Here is a 22,689-nt window from a genome sequence, read left to right as displayed (position 1 = left end):
ACTTTTGAATAGTTGATTAATGTTTAAATCAACAGAAAATAATTGTTAAATTTTATGACATTCATCAATTTTACAGAAATCTGTCTTCAGATTTGTGTGATTTCTTTACCATTATCAGTGTCATGTCCGTTACGTTTTTCACTTAAAGTTTTCACAGCTTACAGGAAATTTGTCTAAAGGTACTGCAGATTCAGATTCTATGTTAGAATTAAACCCCCTACCATGTGTAGCAATCATTTTCCCTTACCATTTCTCATTTTCATAAAAATGGCGTAACGGACATGACAATTCGCGTAACGGACATGACGCCTTATATATGGCAAATGGCAGCATTTACAAAAACAAAATATTAGGCTCAGTGTCACAGACTGAGGTTAGTCTCAATTGTTTGAGGATAGCTGAATGTAATATTTCATAGAATCTGCATGTCATTCAAGCTATCTTTAGAAGTTGGTGAATGATGAAAGTTCAGCTCTTGTTCTGGTAGATTTTTCTGAGAATTAACGGTATGTTACATAATATTAGGATAAGATGCAGCTAGATCTGGCAACATACTCAGATCACAATCTGCATCATTCGTGTTTGAACAAACATTTGATTATCTTAGGTTCTTGCACTGACAGTTTGGAGCATGATAAAACTCCAACTTGTGAATTAATGATCATTGATGATATTACTTCAAAGTATCTGACTTACACCAACCTCAACATGTACTTCTTCAGTGATGGCATGGGATCACATTTAAAAGCAAGTTTGTATTCGGATATCTGTGTTTCATGATGTACATGTAGCTCTATGAATCCATGAATCTACAGTGGCACTTCTTTGCAGTATCACAAAGCAAAGGGGCCGTGGAAAGAATGTGGCGCGATCAATAAATTATGTCATAGTATTTTGGTCAGCCATAATAACGATTCGAATGATGTATCTTCAACTGTACACAAGCAGCGCGGACAATTAAACAAAATTACATGTAGATACAGCCACGTTTGTCAGCAAGCAAGATTGTAAGATTTAGAACATCCAAGATTTGATGAAAGGATGATTATACTCAGGATGATAGTTATTTTGAATGAAAAAAATCTCAGAAGCTATTTACAAGCATTCCGATTACCTTTCAACTCGTACATAATCGATAATGAAAGACCGCTTTCCAGGTACTGCTATTAAATTTTAATACCATTTTTTGTAAAAAAACTGACATTAATACTAGTACATATTCTTTATCATACAATACATTCCATAATATGTTCTTCATGGATTTATACAGGTCTGGTAAATTTTGTTTTCTTCTCACAAAAAAAAGAGATTTGGTCTTCTCAGTGTGTCGTAGTGGTACGATAAATGTATTCAATATAAAATTATCACTTAGGCTATAGCTATTAATTTAATGATACCTGCTAATAATATCTACATATTTTTCATTAGATTGTCAGTAAAGGTACTTTGCTGTTACATAATTACATTCATTATTGATATTTCTTCCATTTTCAAACTAAGAAGTGCTGATGAAGTTCACTTCGTAAGGGTGTCATGTCCGTTACGCTAGTATTAGGGCATGAATAAAAAATAATCTTTTCTATCAACTTTTTTTCCTTTAATTAGGTGTGGCGGATGGTAGTAACTGGAAAATACTTATTAACTGTTGTTAACCGGTGTAAAATAAATTTTTCTAAATATTTTTTTGTTTTATAAATATTGTACAAAAAGACCCCCTCTCAAATTGCAAAATAATAGGAGATATTACAGATTACCAGTTATGATATGTGTCTCTAACCTCTAGCCTTAACATGTAAACAATTAGACTTGTACCATATCTTGTAATAAAATAATTATATTCGCTTACAAAAAGTGGACAAAACTGTCATGTCCGTTACGCTTCGTGTGTCATGTCCGTTACGCTACATTTTGAGCTCGGAATACAGAATGCACTGCAAAACTGTTGTTAAACACTATTTTATGGATAGAGCATGGTCTTAAGGTTAAATTAACACCAATGTCAGGTGCATGCAATCTAAGAATTCACAGGAATTTTGATAAGCAATAGGAGGTAAAAATGCTTCGTCCATTTCGTGTCATGTCCGTTACGCTCACAAAGAGTGCAATTTCTCCGCAACTGTTCAATGAAACGATTTGAAATTTTATGTGTATGTAACTGATACTTAAATGTGTCTGATAAGCTTAGTAACAATTATCAAAAGACTGCTAATTCTACTGTATAAACATTTGAATTACAAATATTTGTCTGAACGTCATGTCCGTTACGCTGGAATTGACCATGTGTAGAATCGTGGGCAGTGCCACAAGTGGGGGCGGGGACATGGTGTGGGCAAGGGATGAAATTGTTCAAGAAATGCTCCACCTGGGGGTCAGTCTCAAAGAATAGTTCATGAATGAGTTGTTTACATCTTTGGGCTCTGGACTTTGGACTGGCTGATCTGGGCTGATTCATTCATATGCAGGGTGTGGCTGTTGCTCATCTGTATGAACTGTGTATGTACTTGCATTGAAGTTCAATTTTCATTCTTTGGTATGCTTCCTCATTAGAAGTTGGCTATGTGTTTGTGTTCTGACATCTTTATTGGATACATGTAAGATCAATTTGAGTATAAACTTGATTTTCTTAATAAAATTGACAAATTTGTTAATGTGTTTTTAATACAGACTGTTGAATTTCATTGTCCTTACATAATCTTTTGCCCCCATAGTCTAAAAACAATATCCATGTCATTGATGTCATTATTTTATGTGAATCTTTTTTACCCCACAATCCAAGAACAACATCCAGGCCAACTTCAGTCGTCAGTTAGAGAACCTGCGGACCAGAGAGGTTTACCTTGTAAATCAAGTGGACACACTGCTTCAGGTCAAGCAAGAACACCTTCATCTCCAAGCCGATAGTTTGAAGAAGGAACTTGGAGCTCTCCAGGCCCTGCAGGAACACACCAGGTCTGCCAAAAAAGCTGTTGACTTGCAGGACATCGAAGACATCATGAAGAGGTATTGTTAGATAGATTGATGTTAACTATGTTGAGTTTTGTCAGATCTTTGTAAATATTGAAATCATATTGTTAGAGCAGGAATTCTGTTATAACATGATAAAAAAATAAGTGATTGCCAAGCCAAGAGGTGTTATTTTGTTACAGGAAAACTGTTGATGCGTACTGTAATCATATATCATGAAGATGTATTGTCTCATTTCGTAGGATTGTTGGACATACAGTGTAGAGTTTTGTGGTCAACATTTGGTATGACAAAATCCTTTGGGAGCATTACAATCATTGTTATAGCAGGGATTCTTTTCTACTTCAGTAAAATTAAAATGGACATTTTGATATGCAAAGAGTCATTACTCTGTTACTAGTGCAGACATCAGGAACATACATGTATGATAACAGACCACTTTGCATCAAGTTTAGAATTGAACTTTTCCACTCTTCATGTGCCTTTTCCCATCCTGTTTAAATAATGAATTTTGTAAATTGCCATTGCAATGTACAGAGACCACCTACATGTACGCACAGGTTTTAGCCTGAATAGATATCTCTAAAGCTCCCTGTCCTTTTTAAAGTGGTCAGACAAATGGGTCCACTTATAACACTTGAATTGTAACAAATGAGCATAACAGTGCTGGTGCATAATACAGCTTTTAGAAGAAAAAAATATATATAAAGTTACATGGGCAAAGTCTTGACATCACGATTCATTTCATTGTGATGTCATTTTGTTTTAATTATGATGTCACAAGTGTTTTCTCTTTGAAATATTTCATGTACCTGGTATGTTATTTATATAATATTGGATGGCCTTGAGGTTAATACAAGGAAATATTGGACGAGCTTTGCATAAATATTGGACGAGTCGAAGACGAGTCCAATATTTTGCAAAGCGAGTCCTATATTTCCTTGTATTGACCGAAAAATGGGACATCCAGTATTATGATTATTATTCATACAGAGAATTTTAGCAAATAATTTTTAACTTACCCTCCCGCCCTGAGACTCTGACTCTGCTGTATGATGGGGGGACCTAAAGGTACGCACTTTGTTTTCAAACAATAAAAACTGTCCCAATTTTAATATTTCAACAAATTATATTTCACTAATTTGTGGCAAACATTCTTAACCAAGTAGAAAATATCACAAAACTCACTAATACAAAAATCCCGTCGTGTTTTTCGAACACCTCTTGATTTCGCCGCCCGATGTAGAAGGGGTCCTAAAGCTCTGACTCGATTTATCATGCAAAAAAATAGTATGTAATGTGCCTCAATTTCTAAAATATATTCAAATTATTATAGGATAAAATGAAATTAAAGCGAATATAACTCCAAACTTCCTAACAGTTGTTGGTTTTCTCTGCATTTAGAGATTTACTGCAGCCTCTGTAGAAAAAATTTAATAGGAATTGTTCATCGCTCTGCAGTCACAGTTCGACGCAGAGTGCGCATTTGCCATTGAAAACTGCATGCGCGCGCGATGTGTGGTGCGTATCTTACCCCCCTACCATACAAACGTCGGGGATTACCCTTCTAGTCGTCCAATATTTTCAATATTGTGTCACCTCGGAAAAAAATATTAGGCGAGTTCAACAAACTTTTTAAGTGGGTCGAGTGCATCAACAAAATAACACTTGTATTTGGGCTCTAAAATTGTCTGTATGGATAATAATCCTCAATATTCTATTGGATCATGTTTACAGATTCCAAGAATTTCACCTTGAACCGGAGGAAAATGGAATTCTCAAGAAATGTATATTGACCCATGGAAGCATCAATCCAAAGCGCTTTTGCCCTTCCAAAGATGATGTACAAGGCGAACCAAGACAGGTATGTAATGCTAATTGATGTTATTATGGGTTTAACTATGTGGCCAGTTAGATGAATTGAAATGAGTCACATGTGCAATTTTTAGTTTTGCACTAACATGTACCAACGGTGTGCAGAAAAACATATAGCATACACTCTGAATAGGCATATGATATATTCTCATTTGATTATTTGTGCATGGATTTATTGGCCTAGAGTACGGTATATGAAACAGGGACTTGAACTTTATACAATAGGGGTGAAATGTACCTTTTGGTGTGATGTCTTTAAATTTACAGCACTCATCTGCATTATTTATGTGTTGCAGGATTGTCATCAGATTTTAGCATCAAAGAAAAGATTGATCGTGAGAATTAGATTGATAACCCCAACTAAAAAGAGACATACATTAAATGTGTTAAGCATTCAACAGAGTTATTTCAAAATCAAGTTTAAAAACTCTGGAGGTGTTTTTTTTAAAACAAATTCCATTCTGTACACACAGTTGCTTAAAAAATGATAGGTACATCGATTCTTTGTACATAAAAATTAAATGCAAAAAGAACCTGCTGAAAACTGCTTATCTAAAAAAAGCCAATGGAGTTAATTAGAGAGTCAAAAGGGCCCTAAGCTTTCGATCCTAGCAGAATCTTCGTCGGAGGCAAAATGACAAACATATAAAGTGGAACAACCATGATATAGACCACAAACATCCAACAGCAACACTAGAAACAAGGAGACAAAAGGGGCATTAGTGAGAAGAGATGACCAATCAGGTTAATGAAGGGGAAGAAAGAAAAGGAGTAGGCAGACACAAAGGGAAGTAGGTGTGAGTAAGGCCAAAGAAAGACCTCAAGCCAAGAGGGATTAAGATATGGGGCAGGCAACATCAAACAGGATCTGGAACAAAACAGTGATAGAGGGTACGATGAAGAGATGAATAACAAGAGAATTAGTGAGAGGTGGGTCAAACAGGTAACAAAGAAAGGCATAATAAACTGGTGCAAAAGAGTGGGGGGAAAAAAGGGAAAGAATGGGAAACAACTGAACATGTGCAAAAGACATAAGTATGTATGAAGGAGCAAAAAACAAACTAAGAGAAGAAAGTAAGTGTAAAAATAAATCTGTAAGTTTAAAAATTAAATGCATAAATTCCAGAGTAAGCCTAACCCAAAATGAAAATAGTGGGGAAACCAATTTTTCATATGATGTAAATTTTTTAAAATTTTCATGATATGATTGATCCACCTGTTCCTTGATGTATTTCACTTATAGATTATGGCACCATTTGAGAAGTATGCATGTGACAAGGTTTGGTTGACACCAAACGGTAGCAGTGGGATCAAGAATACACACACAGTCTTTCCCATCTTCCAAGAGAACCAGGATGCAGAAGGCTGGTTGGCCAAGGACCATGGTAAATTGTCTTGTCTTCTTGTAAAAGGGAATGTGCACCCTAACAATGAATGGTTTTTAATAGAATAATGATAATAATAGTGTATATTTGTAGAGTGCACACACCGTCAGTAGACGCTCATGGTGCTAGCCGATCAACAGTTCTCTTTTACAATGGAAAAATGAGATTTTATAGAAATTCATATATAAATACTGCACAAGAACCATGAACAAGTACAATGTAAGAATAATAATTTCACATCTGCTTCATTCACCCCAACCCATCCATCAGCCCATCATCATGCAGAGCCCAGTGCCCTCTAGCTGCCCCGTTCACTGATAATTTAACGGGTAAACCCAGTCAGTACATAACTCACAGGAGCTCTAGCAATCTGAGGGCACTGGGTCCCACATGAACAGCCAGTGAACGGGAAGGATGAATCATCTTTCTTTTAATCATATATGGAATACAATAGAATACATTTAAAATCAAGGGGAAATATATGATAGGAAATTTTCACATCCCTTCCCCCATGACATTACGAAAATTTCCCGTTTGATTCTCGACCTCACTTCGGACTGCAAACTGCGGTTTCATACCCCGATTTGCGTTTGGGATATCTCAAACAATTTTTCCAACCCCGATAAACCCATCTTGGCCAGGTAATCCCCTTGTCTCGATTTCACCACCACGGGCCAGCTAAATGAGCGTTGAGCCAAGGACGAAATGATAAACAACAGCTGTGCTATTACGTAAGACTTGTCTGCCTGTAGAAGGATCTTCGGAATGAAATTATTGTATTCGATATTAATCACGTTTTCAAAGGCATATTACATTCAGACATCCAATACTAGTCCATTTTCAATTTCGAACGAAGAAAATCGACCTTGAAATAAGGAAAGTAAGCGAATAAAAATTACGGTATGCTTAGCATGCAAGGACCGCGATGCATGCATAGTTTCTGTCCGTCCAGCAAGAAAATGGGTTCACTCGCGCAATGATACAGTCTTAACGTTCGAAAAATAGAAGTAATGGCATACCAACATACAAAGTATAATAATCATGCTGCTGATATGCACAAAAATATGAAATCATTATTCATTCTTTAGAGGTGTAGAAAGGGGGTGGATGAAGAAAAATAAGTCTAGAAAGAAAAAAATTAGACAGCCAGACAGAGAGAAAGAAGGAAAGAAAGAAAGGAAGGAAGAAAGAAAGGAAGGAAGAGAGAGAGAGAAAGAAAGAAAGGAAGGAAGGAAGGAAGGAAGGAAGAGAGAGAGAGAAAGAAAGAAAGAAGGAATTAGGAAAGAAGGAAAGAAAGAAAGAAAGGAAGAAAAAACTTTCTATCAACGCGTGTATACATGGAACTCCATGCGCTCGCCGGAACTACACACATTGCAATCCATCGTGTGTGGCCCCCTGCTGTGACCGTAGATGCTGGGGTGAATTATCTTCGGACCGAGGTCAAGAAACAGGTGTTTCTATACTTAAATTTCATGCTTGAGGGCAATAGGATTTGTATTACTGGGAGAAGAGATTTGATGATAAGGAAAAATGGGGTATACAGCTCTCAAACGCAAGATTTTCGTCATGAATGGTGATGGTCAAAGTGGTCTTTAGCATCTTGTACGGTCCTTCTCGGGATTCATCCTTGCCCTCTTCTTTTCTGGTTACTATGAATCACTGAGCAGGCCTTTGGAAAAGTAATCTCTATCTTGTGCTGTATGTGACAAATGTGCTTTTTCCTCATGGACTGTTGTTCATTTTATGATTTTATTGTACTTTTTAAATGAAAATAATTCCATATATACAGGAATATAGGTTTAAAAAATTCAGATTTTCATGAGGATTTTAAAAAATGGCATTGAAAATTGAAGATAGCAAACTAGGTATTCTTGACTTTGATTGGTCTCATAATAGAGTATAAGAAGTGGTCTTTATGATTTTAATTGGTGGTGCAGACTGAATTTAGAGGGCATTTGTAAAGCTTCGAAATCAAATTTCATTCATCAAGATAGATATTCAATCTCTGTCCCATACAGACATTCCAGTGATGGAGACATGCCAGAGTGAGAAGAGTGACGATGACCAAGATTCCTTCGTCATGATCCCCAAGGAGTATGAACAGAGCTCACGTAGTACCATCTTGTCTCAGTTTGCTAGTATCCTAAACTCACCAAACATCCAGTGGATTCGCCGAACCCCAAAAACTGATGGCAGTGGAGCAAGCTGCCAGCAACTTAACAAGCCTGCCTACTAGTAAGTATCCTATTAGCTCACTCGAAGCTGCTGTGCCACAGCTTTTTTGAATAGTATCATTTCAGTTATGTATAATTCGCTGACAAGATTTAATGACTGACCAATGCAGAAATAAAATATTGAAAAACTCAGTTTAAGGCTAACCCAAGTAGTCACAGCTTACAATGATTTGAAACAAGTATTACTGAACATCTTGCCTGAGTTACAGGTCAAATGACCAAGGTCAAAGGTCATTTAAGATCAATTAACTTTGCCCTTGTTGAGGGAAATCCACATCAACAATTTTTTTTTTTACAATCAAGATTAGTTGTTATAATAGGGACCTAGGTCCAATATTACAATGAAGATCTCCAACACAAACAGCACATATGGCTACATTATTATTATTGCTTTGAAAATTATCCATGGGCTGACAGGAAGGCCTTGCTTGTTTATACTAATTTTTCAAGAATGTTATGCTTATTTTTCTTAACAAGTAATCTCAAGAATTGCTTTTTCTTCAAGAATCATAAGGCAAATATTTTTAAGTTATACATACAAAAACTTGGGTTGCCATTTTATTTGAACCTTGAGATCGTTACCACGACCTGCACTTTATCATACAATTTACAGGTAACTTTGTCTAAGTCAAATCTCATGGGACCAGAAATATCTGGTTTACTTTGAAATTTGACCTAAAAGAGATAACTAACACATTTTTAATAATCTGGTCTAAACAATTGCTTCAACCTGGATGATTAAACAAAGTTCTGGAAGGTTGACTAAGGCAGTGTTACCTGTACGTTTAAATGGATTATATTTGTTTATCTGAATATTAATCCAATGATTGCCTTCTTTTTGTTATTTGTAAACATTGCAGTAGCCCATCAGGAGGAACTAAGGGTTGGTTGAAGAAGGAGACATGTCACCCAAGTCAAGTACCAGTGAAGGTAAACAAACTAAAATTGTTTAAGTTCACAATATAACAAATAAATGGCTAATTTTCTGTTAATTCCATTACTATTGGATAAATAACAGAACATTTGTGGAGCGCTTCATCAATAATTTCATCCGAGTGGTTAGATCAGAAATCTTATCTTGATTTTGATTGGATGAGAAGCACTATTACTGTGGTAACTGTTGAATAAAAAAAGACTTCTTAGATAAAACATTCAACAAGTCCTCTCATGAAACGCTTCCCAAGAATCAATAGAAGGTCAATTCTATGAATTATGTACATCGGAGTGTGGAACCTTCCTGAAGTAATTTCATTTTTAAGTAAAGTAAGAATGAAAAAAAAATAGGGGTGGGATGTACAAAAAGGTTGATTATTTGAGTTGAGCGATTTGCCCAGAAGTAAAACATTATTGAAATGATAAAAAATGAGCCCACTTTTTGTCTGGAATAATCTACAAGAATTCAGTTTTAGAAGAAAGACAGAGATAGTATAACATTTCAATGATTACATTAATAAAAAATAAATGTAGAATCACCCTTTTGTGATTTATCTTTACTGTAAGACAAAAAAAAATTATTTGAAAGAGAAACCAAACCAAATTAAGGTGCAATGCTATAACGGGGGAGGGGGATGAAATTATTCCTCTGTTGAATATGATTTTTATTTGGTTGCATCACATTACTCTTGTTGAAGATGTAAAATAGTAAATAATTCAAATCTACTGATTAAAGGAAGTAGCTTTAAATGTCAAGATTTGACTCCAACTGGTGAATTAATTCAGATTCTGGTATATTCCATTCTTTTCCACAGCCCATTGAAATAGAGGATCTGGCAGAGATGGCCTGTGTACAGGACACTCCATCTGGTGCTCCGAGTCCATGTGGCCCCAAGACAAGACCTAGACAACGTACCCAGCGCAACCAGAAGAACACATGCTGCTCATCCAAACTGGTCCAGGCCACAACCACTGATGTCAACATTGATGACGTCTGCAAAGGTAACGAGAAGTGCAAGACGTTTGACGAGTGCCTCTACGATGAGAACTGTGCTGATACTGCAAAGGGTGGCTTTGATGGCTTGCCAGAATCTTCCAAGAACCGATGGCTCTCTAAGGGACAAGCTGGAGAGGAGAATCGAGCTCAGGAGGCCAAGGATGCGAGACCAGATGAAGAGTTACCCAAGGAGGACTTTGTCAAAGAATGGCTTGCCAAAAAGACCGCCCCTGAAGAAGGCTACGAGTCAGTGATAATTTCATCCTTCCTGAAGTGGCAACTAGAGAAGAAACCAGCTTGGTTGAAGAAAGGGGATTTTGCCCCAAAAAAGTCAGACCAAACCTCTATCAGCCAGTGGCTCTTCAAGAAAACCAAAGCTCCAACAGAGCTGATGGTTGTCGACAACAAAGAGATCTGTGAGGATGCCCCTATGAAGACCAAATGGTTGCTTCCAAGGTCACCTACCTCTGATGGCCCTGCTCTGAAGGTACCCACGCATGATTCCACATCCTTGCTTCTGAAGGGAAAGAATGTAAAATTGCCACAAGAATCCAAGATGGATGGCTTACAGGAAAAGTGGCTCATCAAACAAACCACTGGAGGATTCGCCCTTCCAACTAACAGTGGATTCACTTTCGCAAGTATCCCCAAAGGCATCAATCAGTGGTTGAAGCAGTAGAGCAGTTATAATTTCGAAAGGATTCTGGGTTAAATAAGACGGTTTATGTTGCCTCTATGTCCATTATATAGCCCAGTCCATTCTGAATAATAATTTCCAATTAATCAAATTACATGGCATTTTCCTTTCTTTGATCCTGAATCTACGGAACAATTTCTGAGAATTTGAACAAGGCCTTCATGATTTATAAGATGAGAAAAAGGCAAAGAGCAGACTGAATTTTAGAACTTCCTGTAAAACTGCATATGACATGTAGGTAGCTAAATTCATACCTTTATTATTAAATGGGGTACAACACTTCCTCTATATTCTCTTGAGGGACTTTCATTTCTAGTAACCTTCTTAGATGTAACCTCTTATTTTATAACTGTTAAAAGCAGTCTGTTATAGTGTTGCATAATTACCCAGGCTGTAGCAGAACAGCTTTTATATACTCGGTGTCTCCAGTAATAGATTCTATCCGTGTTCCCATTCACCTCGCGTATATTCTCATGTATGTTGAGTGCAACACAGTAGAAATTAATATTATTATTGGACGAATATTTAAATCAGGGATATTTTGGGTGGTGGATGTGATGTCGATAATTGACTTACAGCTTAATGTCCTGTCATATGGTCCTTAACCTTGATGCCATGCTAAATGGCATAAGCTTTTCATTATTGTTTAGGGTCTCAGTTTGTAATAAATTCTTGGACCTATCATTGCTTTTCATCACATTTATGCTGCATATTTGCAAATTTGATGTTCCATTTTATGAAGAATCTTTGTGTCATTAGTGGTAATGTGTGGATGAAACTTCAGAAAAATAACATTCTAGGTCTGTGTTCTATATTCTATGGTATAGGTTACAAAATATGCTGGAAATATTCTTATTTCATGCCACCTGCTTCTCTGACTAATGAAATTGAGTATAGTATTGGTAGTTGGCATGGTATTTACCCTGACAAAGATAAAGTATGTTAAATTGACATTCATTGAATGTCAGGGAAGGAAAGCTATTAACATTCTTGATTCATTGTATTAGGAAGGGGGAAAGACTTCGAAAGAGTTAACTCTACTTGAACTCTTCTGATCTATCCTAATGCATATGCACTGTAAAGGGTTTTTGGTTTACAAGCATTGTTTGATCATCCAGTAGGGGAAAAATATTAATATCATGCATCCTTTTATCAGGCCAATACATGTCATGTGCATAACTCTACAATTTAACTTTTATCTATCTAGGAAAAAATGGGACTAATCAGTATCAAAATATTGATTTGATTGATTTTTTTAATGTATAAGTATTGTACCACTTGACACCAAAAATTATTCCTGACATTTTTAATTTTTAGGGGGAATGGGGATTACCACAATGAATTTTTGATGTTTTTATCATTTTATCTAATTTTGTATCATTTCATCTTTTTTTTTCTTAAAAAAAGGAATTGATGTACTTATTTGATAAAAACCATGAATTTCCATTGCGCTTGACCCTTGATGCTTTGGAAGGCATTTCCTTTCAAGGACCTCCCGCAGGCTTTACCAAAGTCAACATAGTTTTTCATGGTTTTTGTCTTTTTTTGTTACTTTTTAGACCAAATCGCATTGTTGGAATATGGGGTTCTGAAGATATTGTATGTAATCACAGAAGTACTCAAATGTCTCTGTCTAGAGAGGGTATAACACTAATTGTATTAATGATGAATTTCAATCAAATGTTATATCTTCTTTCCTTAGATATATCCAAATTAGATAAATTATCTGTGTAAATTATAAATGTTACTTGTGTCAATTGATTAACATGTATGATGAATGAAATGGTGTACAAATAGTTGTTATGTTTGTTGGTGTGTATTTAAAACAGAAAAAGAAAACTATATTTTTATCATCTGATTGAAGCATATTGCAGGCAGCGTTCTCGCCAGTGTATAATAAGCATGGTGCAAACACCATGCGTGCGGAAATGGAGACCAAGTGGAACCATGCGTAAAATTTCAGCGACATGCGTGGAAAAATTAAATGGAAATATTCAGAAAAAAATAATACACTCCATGAACTCATCTTAGTGATATCAACTTCATTTATCGGGTTGCGCAGAAGTCCCACCAACTTGAGACCACTTACAGGCCTACTACGGCTAGGAAAGTGGCAAGGCGCCCAGCTAGCTCGCGGCTGCTATTGCGGGCATATGACGGCACGGTACGGTCGTTCCGTTGCCTATTCCCCCGTCTGCCCCGCACATCACACCGGCTATGCTCCATGACCTACCGGTAGCTGCGCTTACTGATATGATGGGAGTGGAACTTGGAATAAATGCATTGTATATAACAAGGAACATGTACTTGTACTGTGTTTGTCATTCATCCCGCCCTCTATACACACAATGAACGAATAGCAAAGGAGTTGTACTGTGTTTGTCATTTTATCCCGCCCTCTCTGCACACAATGAACGAATAGCAAAGGAATTTGAGAACTGTGCGTGACCACTACGGTGCATGGATGTTAGGCCTGGGACGATTGTCATTTTTACCATTCAATTATTTCCTGAAAAAATAATCGAATGATTCGATTGTTCGTCGGGAATCAGGTCTTTTAAGTCACAATAGTTGACCTACTTTATGGTGAAATCTCCATCAAAGTCACATGTTTAGAATAAATGAAAGTAGGACCTTTTTCCCCTTCTCCATGATATTTATATCAAAAGAAACTACATGAAATGAGATTAAACTTTCAGTTTATTGTTCCAATGAAAATCCTTCCTAAATCCATGCTCGTACTCTGGTATTATGCATGCACCCCTCCAAGTGCCACACCCCTGCATATGAATGAATCAGCCCAGATCAGCCAAGTCCAAAGCCCAAAGATGTAAACAACTCATTCATGAACTATTCTTTGAGACTGACCCCAGGTGGAGCATTTCTTGAACAATTTCATCCCTTGCCCACACCATGTCCCCGCCCCCACTTGTGGCACTGCCCACGATTCTACACATGTATTTCAAAAAAATATTTTGCAAAATATTTAATTTGAAATACCTTTTAAAATTACGATTTTTTATCATTTGAACCTACATGTATAACTGGGTCTATTTTTGGAGACTAGTCGAGAAAGTACCGGTGAAGACGGGCGCATGTTGGAATGTAGTTTTCATTGTGTGAGGGGGATAGAAAAAAGGTTGCATTATTGTTTTGAAACATGAAAGGAATTCTCTGGCTCCCACCCTTATCTTTCTCTCTCCCTCACACACACACAGATGGGGGAGGGGTCAATTTATTTCTGAAGTCATGACCTCTCCTGATAAGGGAACCACTGCCTTCTTCTTTGTTTCCCCAAAAGTTTCATTGGCTATCCGAAGGTCCAATCAGCTCAAGTGAGCTTGGTTGTGTGTTTTCTTGTTTTGTGCACGCAGACAATGAACTCATTTTGTGTATCGAGGGCAAGGTTGGGTGGGATTTTAAAAAATTCGGAGCGCTTTCATGTTGGTGTGTAATTGTGAATGTAATACAATCATTGATTATTTTTGAAAAATTATCTTGGTAACATAATTTTCAAACCTGTATGAAGTGTCATCATTGTTTTCTTGTCATTTTGTTATTATTACTTGGGTATTCGAGTTCAAGTGTTCTCGCCAGTGTATAATACGCATGGTTCAAACACCATGCGTGCGGAAATGGAGACCAAGTGGAACCATGCGTAAAATTTCAGCGACATACGTGGCGACATGCGTGGAAAAATTAAATGGAAATATTCAGAAAAAAATAATACACTCCATGAACTCATCTTAGTGATATCAACTTCATTTATCGGGTTGCGCCGAAGTCCCACCAACTTGAGACCACTTACAGGCCTACTACGGCTAGGAAAGTGGCAAGGCGCCCAGCTAGCTCGCGGCTGCTATTGCGGGCATATGACGGCACGGTACGGTCGTTCCGTTGCCTATTCCCCCGTCTGCCCCGCACATCACACCGGCTATGCTCCATGACCTACCGGTAGCTGCGCTTACTGATATGATGGGAGTGGAACTTGGAATAAATGCATTGTATATAACAAGGAACATGTACTTGTACTGTGTTTGTCATTCATCCCGCCCTCTATACACACAATGAACGAATAGCAAAGGAGTTGTACTGTGTTTGTCATTTTATCCCGCCCTCTCTGCACACAATGAACGAATAGCAAAGGAATTTGAGAACTGTGCGTGACCGCTATGGTGCATGGATGTTAGGCCTGGGACGATTGTCATTTTTACCATTCAATTATTTCCTGAAAAAATAATCGAATGATTCGATTGTTCGTCGGGAATCAGGTCTTTTAAGTCACAATAGTTGACCTACTTTATGGTGAAATCTCAAGTCACATGTTTAGAATAAATGAAAGTAGGACCTTTTTCCCCTTCTCCATAATATTTATATCAAAAGAAACTACATGAAATGAGATTAAAACTTTCAGTTTATTGTTCCAATGAAAATCTTTCCTAAATCCATGCTGGTACTCTGGTATTATGCGTGCATCCCTCCAAGTGCCACACCCCTGCATGTGAATGAATCAGCCCAGATCAGTCCAAAGCCCAAAGATGTAAACAACTCATTCATGAACTATTCTTTGAGACTGACACAAGGTGGAGCATTTCTTGAACAATTTCATCCCTTGCCCACACCATGTCCCCGCCCTCACTTGTGGCACTGCCCACGATTCTACACATGTATTTCAAAAAAAAAATTTTGCAAACTATTTAATTTGAAATACCTTTTAAAATTACGATTTTTTATCATTTGAACCTACATGTATAACTGGGTCTATTTTTGGAGACTAGTCGAGAAAGTACCGGTGAAGACGGGGCGCATGTTGGAATGTAGTTTTCATTGTGTGACGGGGATAGAAAAAAGGTTGCATTATTGTTTTGAAACATGAAAGGAATTCTCCGGCTCCCACCCTTATCTTTCTCTCTCCCTCACACACACACAGATGGGGGAGGGGTCAATTTATTTCTGAAGCCATGACCTCTCCTGATAAGGGAACCACTGCCTTCTTCTTTGTTTCCCCAAAAGTTTCATTGGCTATCCGAAGGTCCAATCAGCTCAAGTGAGCTTGGTTGTGTGTTTTCTTGTTTTGTGCACGCAGACAATGAACTCATTTTGTGTATCGAGGGCAAGGTTGGGTGGGATTAAAAATAAATCGGAAAGCTTTCATGTTGGTGTGTAACTGTGAATGTAATACAATCATTGATTATTTTTGAAAAATTATCTCGGTAACATAATTTTTAAACCTGTATGAAGTGTCATCATTGTTTTCTTGTCATTTTGTTATTATTACTTCGGTATTCGAGTTCTCCCAATGTCATAATCGGGATCTGCCGAACATTCGATTTGTGTAAATTTTGCTAATCGATTGGTGATTGGCGGCATGCCAATCGAACCATTCGATCAATCGATGTTTACTCCCAGGCCTAGCATTTATGTGGGCTTAAAAATACGCCACAATGGGGCTTCCTTAGCGTCTCTATTTGATGAAAAGGCCGTTGCTTCCGCGCTCCGCAAGGGAAGGGGTGAACCCCCCCTCCCGCACCCACCCCCCAGGAGTGGCAGCACAAGTCCCCGACATGGGTGAATTTTTTTCTGGCGAGAACGCTGCTCCCAATGTCATAATCGGGATCTGCCGAACATTCGATTTGTGTAAATTTTTCTAATCGATTGGTGATTGGCGGCATGCCAATCGAACCATTCGATCAATCGATGTTTACTCCCAGGCCTAGCATTTATGTGCGGCTTAAAAATACGCCACAATGGGGCTTCCTTAGCGTCTCTATTTGATGAAAAGGCCGTTGCTTCCGCGCTCCGCGGGAGTGGCAGCACAAGTCCCCGACATGGGTGAATTTTTTTCTGGCGAGAACGCTGAATACGCACATTAGACACGTAATCTGATAAATGGATGCACAATAATCTAATCAATAATAGAAATCACCCCATTATCAATCACTTAGGTTTATGTTACTGGGTCCTGTAGTTGGTTTCACCTGGGCCCTGTCTTAAAAAGAGTAGCGACTGATCTTATCAATCGCACCTCTATGGAAATCCATCAGTGTCATAATTTTTTCTAAAGAAATTTGCAAAGTGCCCTTTGTAAACACAGGAGAACACACCAAAATGTCAAATTAAATTATGGATATACAATCATATCTAGATATTTTTTTTAAACAATCATGCGTTTTATATGTTGACTTTGCTGGCTTTCCATAGTTGTGATTGATCTGACCAATCGCAACTCACCCACCCAAATTCAAATGGTTTCAATGCTGGGGCCTCTCCAAGGTCACAAGCACCATGCGGTAATCTCATAACCTGCGTCCGTTGTCATGAAACATACAGCCAATCAGAACTCTGGATTTCATATTACTCAGAAATCTTATCTTGTATCTTGATCTTGACCAATTTCCAAGGTGCCACATTTCAAGTGTGACATTATGAGAAAGTACAGAGAATTAGCAGTGTGATGATATAAATAGTATTTGGACTCAAAATAAAAATTTTTGCACAATTTTTTTGCAAGAGAAAATAAATACATCTTTTCAGTCCTGAAACTAACTTATTTATCAAAATATTTCATTCAAAATAAATGACCAATATGAAAGAGCAACATCCTATGGTGCAATAAGATTAAATTCTATTTCAAGATGAAGTGGTAAAATTCTTTGAGAAAAAAGTCTCACAATTCACAAGATCTTGCAGGGAGGTGAATTCAGCCATGAAAGGATTTTGATAAATCTTGCTTAATTGTTCATTAGCATAGGGACCTGCAGTCATGACTGTTTCTAGATTGACCTCTACATGCTTACCATGCCTTGTGCTTTGGCATTGGGGTCTTTCATGATCTCTGCAGTGCATTCCTTGACATCGGCTACCAACTGATCAGCCGTATCCTTGCTCAGTAGATCAGTAACAGTCATACATAGACTAGAAGAAGAAGAGATAATAATAAAAGATTCAAGATTCAAATATTTATTGTCTGTAAAAACACAGAAATTTGGCCTCCGCTGGCACTGAAATTTACATGACAACACTTATTCAACATTACATACAAAATACAGACATAAATAATCAGTACAAAAATAACAGTATACAATTCCACCCATTTGTCAGCACTCTCTAGCACGCCCACACCACTGCAGATGCGCATAACAATATTATTTTATAATAATACTGGTTATGATGATAATGATAGGAACAGAAATTATAATAATATTGATAAGAGGAAGATGAGAGGAATGGGAAGAAGGAGGAGAAGAAGGAGAAGAAGATATTATATCACAATATTCAATATTTTGCAACAGATTCATAAACATTATCCTCAACAGAATGAAAATAATCAACACTACCATAAGAATCATCACACATATCACCATCAAGATTTCTGCATAACAAAAGAGTATGTAGTATGCAATGATACCGACCACCTACATCCCCCACCATCATTATCATTATCATCATATCCATCACCATCATAATCATCGTCATCATCATCATCATCACCATCATCATCATCATCATATCCATCATCAATCATCATCATCATATCCATCATCAATCATCATCATCACCATCATCATCATCATCATAATCATATCCATCATCAATCATCATCATCACCATCATCATCATCATCATATCCATCATCAATCATCATCATCACCATAATCACCATCATCATCATCATCACCATCATCATCATCATCATCATATCCATCATCAATCATCATCATCATCATATCCATCATCAATCATCATCCTTATCATCATCATCATCATCACCATCATCATCATCATCATCATATCTATCATCAATCATCATCATTATCATCATCATCATCACCATCATCATCATCATCATTATCACCATCATCAATCATCATCATCATCACCATCATCATCATCATCATATCCATCATCATTCATCACCATCATCATCATATCCATCATCAATCGTCATCATTATCATCATCATCATCATCATCATCACCATCATCATCATCATCATATCCATCATCAATCATCATCATTATCATCATCATCACCATCATCATCATCACCATCATCATCATCATATCCATCATCAATCATCATCATTATCATCATCATTATCATCATCACCATCATCATATCCATCATCAATCATCATTATCATCATCATCATCACCATCATCATCATCATCATATCCATCATTATCATCATCATCATCATATCCATCATCAATCATCATCATCATCATTATCATCATCATCATCATCATCACCACCATTATCATCATCATATCCATCATCATATCCATCATCAATCATCATTATCATCATCACCATCATCATCATCATCATCATATCCATCATCAATCATCATCATTATCATCATCATCATCATCACCATCATCATCATCATCATCATATCCATCATCAATCATCGTCATCATCATCATCATCATATCCATCATCAATCATCATCATCATATCCATCATCAATCATCATCATTATCATCATCATCATCATCATCATATCCATCACCATCATAATCATCGTCATCATCATCATTATCATCACCATCATCATCACCATCACCACCATCATCACCATCATCACCATCACCACCATCATCATCATCATCGGCATCATCATCACATCATCATCATACAAACCATGAACACCAGTATCTTTACTTACCCTGATGGATTTTGAACAGTGTACATTTGCCATCCCTTCTCTGTCAGGGCAGTGCCCAGGCGAAAGACGTCAAAGACAGTAGATGCTATGGTAAAAGCACTTACTTTAGGCTGACCAATCACATAGATGCCCTCAACCTCTCTAATTCTGTAATAAGAAATGTCAAGGTCATGCAAACAATTGAATGTACATGTGGGTAATTAGAATGTGACCAGCCAACCCCAAACCAACAATATGTCACATAAAATGTATTTTGAGTTTTTCATTGAGCCTGAAAGAGCAGAGAGGTCCTAAGTTTTAGAATGATGGATAACACATCAAAATTGATCAACAATTACATAATAATTAGATAATCTGGTAGGAGAAAACATGGTTTTAGTCAATGATAGTGTAAGGTGACCTGAAAATTGGATTATTTGGCAATAGTCCAAGTGGGTTTGGTCAATGAGAGTGTTGGGTGATCTGAGAATTAGACCATCTGGTAGAAGACCAAGTGGGTTTACTCAATGATACTGTAAGGTAATCTGAGAATTAGACCATCTGATAGCTGTAGACCAAGAAGGTTTTAGTCAATTATAAAGTTGGGTCTTGGATCTAAGAATTAGACCATCTTAAAGCAGACCACGTGGGTATAGTCAATAGTCGTGTTGGGTGCATGACCTGAGGATTAGACTACATGGCAATAGTTTAAGTCGGTTTAGTCAATGATGGTGTGAGGTAATCTGAGACTTAGACCATCTGGTAGTAGACCAAGTGGTTATGAGCCTACCTTTTCTCAATGGATTCTCTTGTTTTGATAACCCTGTCAGCATGCTGGATATATCCATCAAAGCCTTGGAGCATTAGAGCTGCCCATGCTGTAGCTATCACTGCACCAGATCGAGTTCCTGCACAGATTATTGAAAAGTTGAAAACTATTTCTAATAGTTGTGATAATGATAACAACAACACCAACAACATCCACATTACTACTAATATTACTACTACTATTACTTCTCCTACTACTGCTACTATTACTACTACTACTACTTCTACTACTATTACTACTACTACTACTACAGTCCGACCTCTCTTATCCAACCTCCCCTTATCCGGATTTCTCTATTATCCGGACGCACACTTGCCGATATATTTTTTTTTAATTCAATCTAGTACGTGGGGAAATGAGATTTCAATCTAAACTCAATCCTACATAAACTCACTTTGATTACATATATTTTCCTATATAGCCTACCTACAACCACATTATTTTTCATGAAAAAAATCTTACCCAAACCACGGAAAGAAATTAGACAGGATAATTTTTCAGTAAATCAGGGCGCAGCGCAAACATTTCATCACATTCTCTTTTTTTCCCCAGGGGAAAAAAAAACATAACGTCTCACGAGCTAGTGCTAGGCCTCAATACGGACAGCGCCATCTATCACGTTTGAGCCTACAGTCAGTATAACAATGGCTGAAATTGCGAAGCTGCGATATCTAATTGTAAACCGTCTGTATGCCCACTACAATAGATTACGTGTAGCTACCGCCGTTTGAGAGGCAGCTGCATGTATTTAATATTGGGTCTCCCAGATCCGGATGAATCCCTTATCTGGATTGGTGCTGGTCCCAACTTGTCTGGATAAGAAAGGTCGGACTGTACTATTACTACTACAACAAATAATGATAATAATGATAATATTAATGCTAGGGATATGTGACTCGGCATACCGAAATGAGAGAGAAGTCGCAAATCAAAATTCCTAGAAATTCGACAAACTAATAAAAAAGTCAAAATTTTGAAGATTTTTTTTTCATTTTTAGATTCTTCCATGTTTCATAATTACTGTGTGAAAAAAATGAGTGAATTTGATGACGGGAAAGTGATAAAAAAACAGTTTTTCTGCGAGTGTTTTTTTTCGGTCAGTTCGAAATTTTTTGATACTTGGCACGCTCGATTTCATCGAATTTCGCTTCATACTAAGCTCCGCCCCTAGCAACGTAACGCCATTGTTGATTGGCTATTCATTTAAACTCAAGTACAGCTGGCGGCGTCCGCCGACCGTCCGCTCGATCGATCGGTTCAATGAGCCTCAAAAGAAAGATCAAAAGCATCGCTTTCAATAGGTATTCTGAAATTGAAAAGGGGGCTTCTTGACAAAAGTTAACAAACGGGATTCAACTTCTAAGGGGCTATTTTTTGTAATAATGGTAGTTGGTACTAGGCGGGGGCGTTAGCGATAGATTGGTAGGCCTACCTGATTTAGAGTGTATAGCTTGTCTCGCGAAAAAGGTCATGCGTAAACGCAAAATGTTTATAACACGATTTGTTGGCGAGGATTAATTTCATAAAACATAACATGGACATGTTGAAGATTCTCTTTATTATTTGCAAGTAATAGGGATGTTTCGAAGAGAAAACTTTAATTTCAGAATAAAGGTTTTAAATACATAAAAGTGTTGTATGTTCGCAATGTGGATTAATTGATCTGCAGTATCATTAACAAAAGAAAAAAAAGTTCATAATGAAAGCTTTGTGGGCTTTATTATTTCCAATTATTTTTGCCTTCAATTTTTTTTATCATGTTTGAATGAACGATAGAGAAAGAAATAACTGTCAGAAATGACAGGAAGTCAGAGACAGTAGAATATTGACTTCGACAACTGAGGCACGGATCCAGGGGATGGCACGTTCCCCCCCCCCCCCCCCCCCCCCCCCCCCCGAGAAGAAAAGACAAAATTTGTAATGTAAAAATGCCATTGAAGCCGAGATGTACCCCTTTTTGAAATCGAAGACTTCTATTCTTTTTTTTTTTGCTTGTCAGTTTTTTGGCGGGTACGAAGTATCTATAATTAATGGTTGAAATCCTTTTTTGGAAAATCCTGGATCCGCCCCTGACTTTGACCAATGAAATATGAGATCATGCAGTAGGCCTACATTTTTAATTTTT

At 37.3% G+C, this 22,689-nt stretch overlaps 1 protein-coding gene across 1 annotated transcript in view; it reads right to left on the bottom strand.

Moving 5' to 3' along the window:
* Window positions 1–22,689, bottom strand: part of LOC121431646 (sphingosine-1-phosphate lyase 1-like) — a 43,643-nt gene that overhangs the window by 4,185 nt on the left and 16,769 nt on the right. The window contains exons 12-14 of the mRNA XM_041629244.1: window positions 20,526–20,643; window positions 19,757–19,903; window positions 17,883–18,000 (exon numbers count right to left, since the gene is read on the bottom strand). Of these exons, the coding sequence (XP_041485178.1) occupies window positions 17,883–18,000; window positions 19,757–19,903; window positions 20,526–20,643 (383 nt within the window). The remainder of the gene's footprint in view (window positions 1–17,882; window positions 18,001–19,756; window positions 19,904–20,525; window positions 20,644–22,689) is intronic.

This window comes from Lytechinus variegatus, chromosome 18, assembly GCF_018143015.1.
Source record: "Lytechinus variegatus isolate NC3 chromosome 18, Lvar_3.0, whole genome shotgun sequence".
NCBI lineage: Eukaryota > Metazoa > Echinodermata > Echinoidea > Temnopleuroida > Toxopneustidae > Lytechinus > Lytechinus variegatus.
This window is presented reverse-complemented; position numbering and strand designations above follow the sequence as displayed.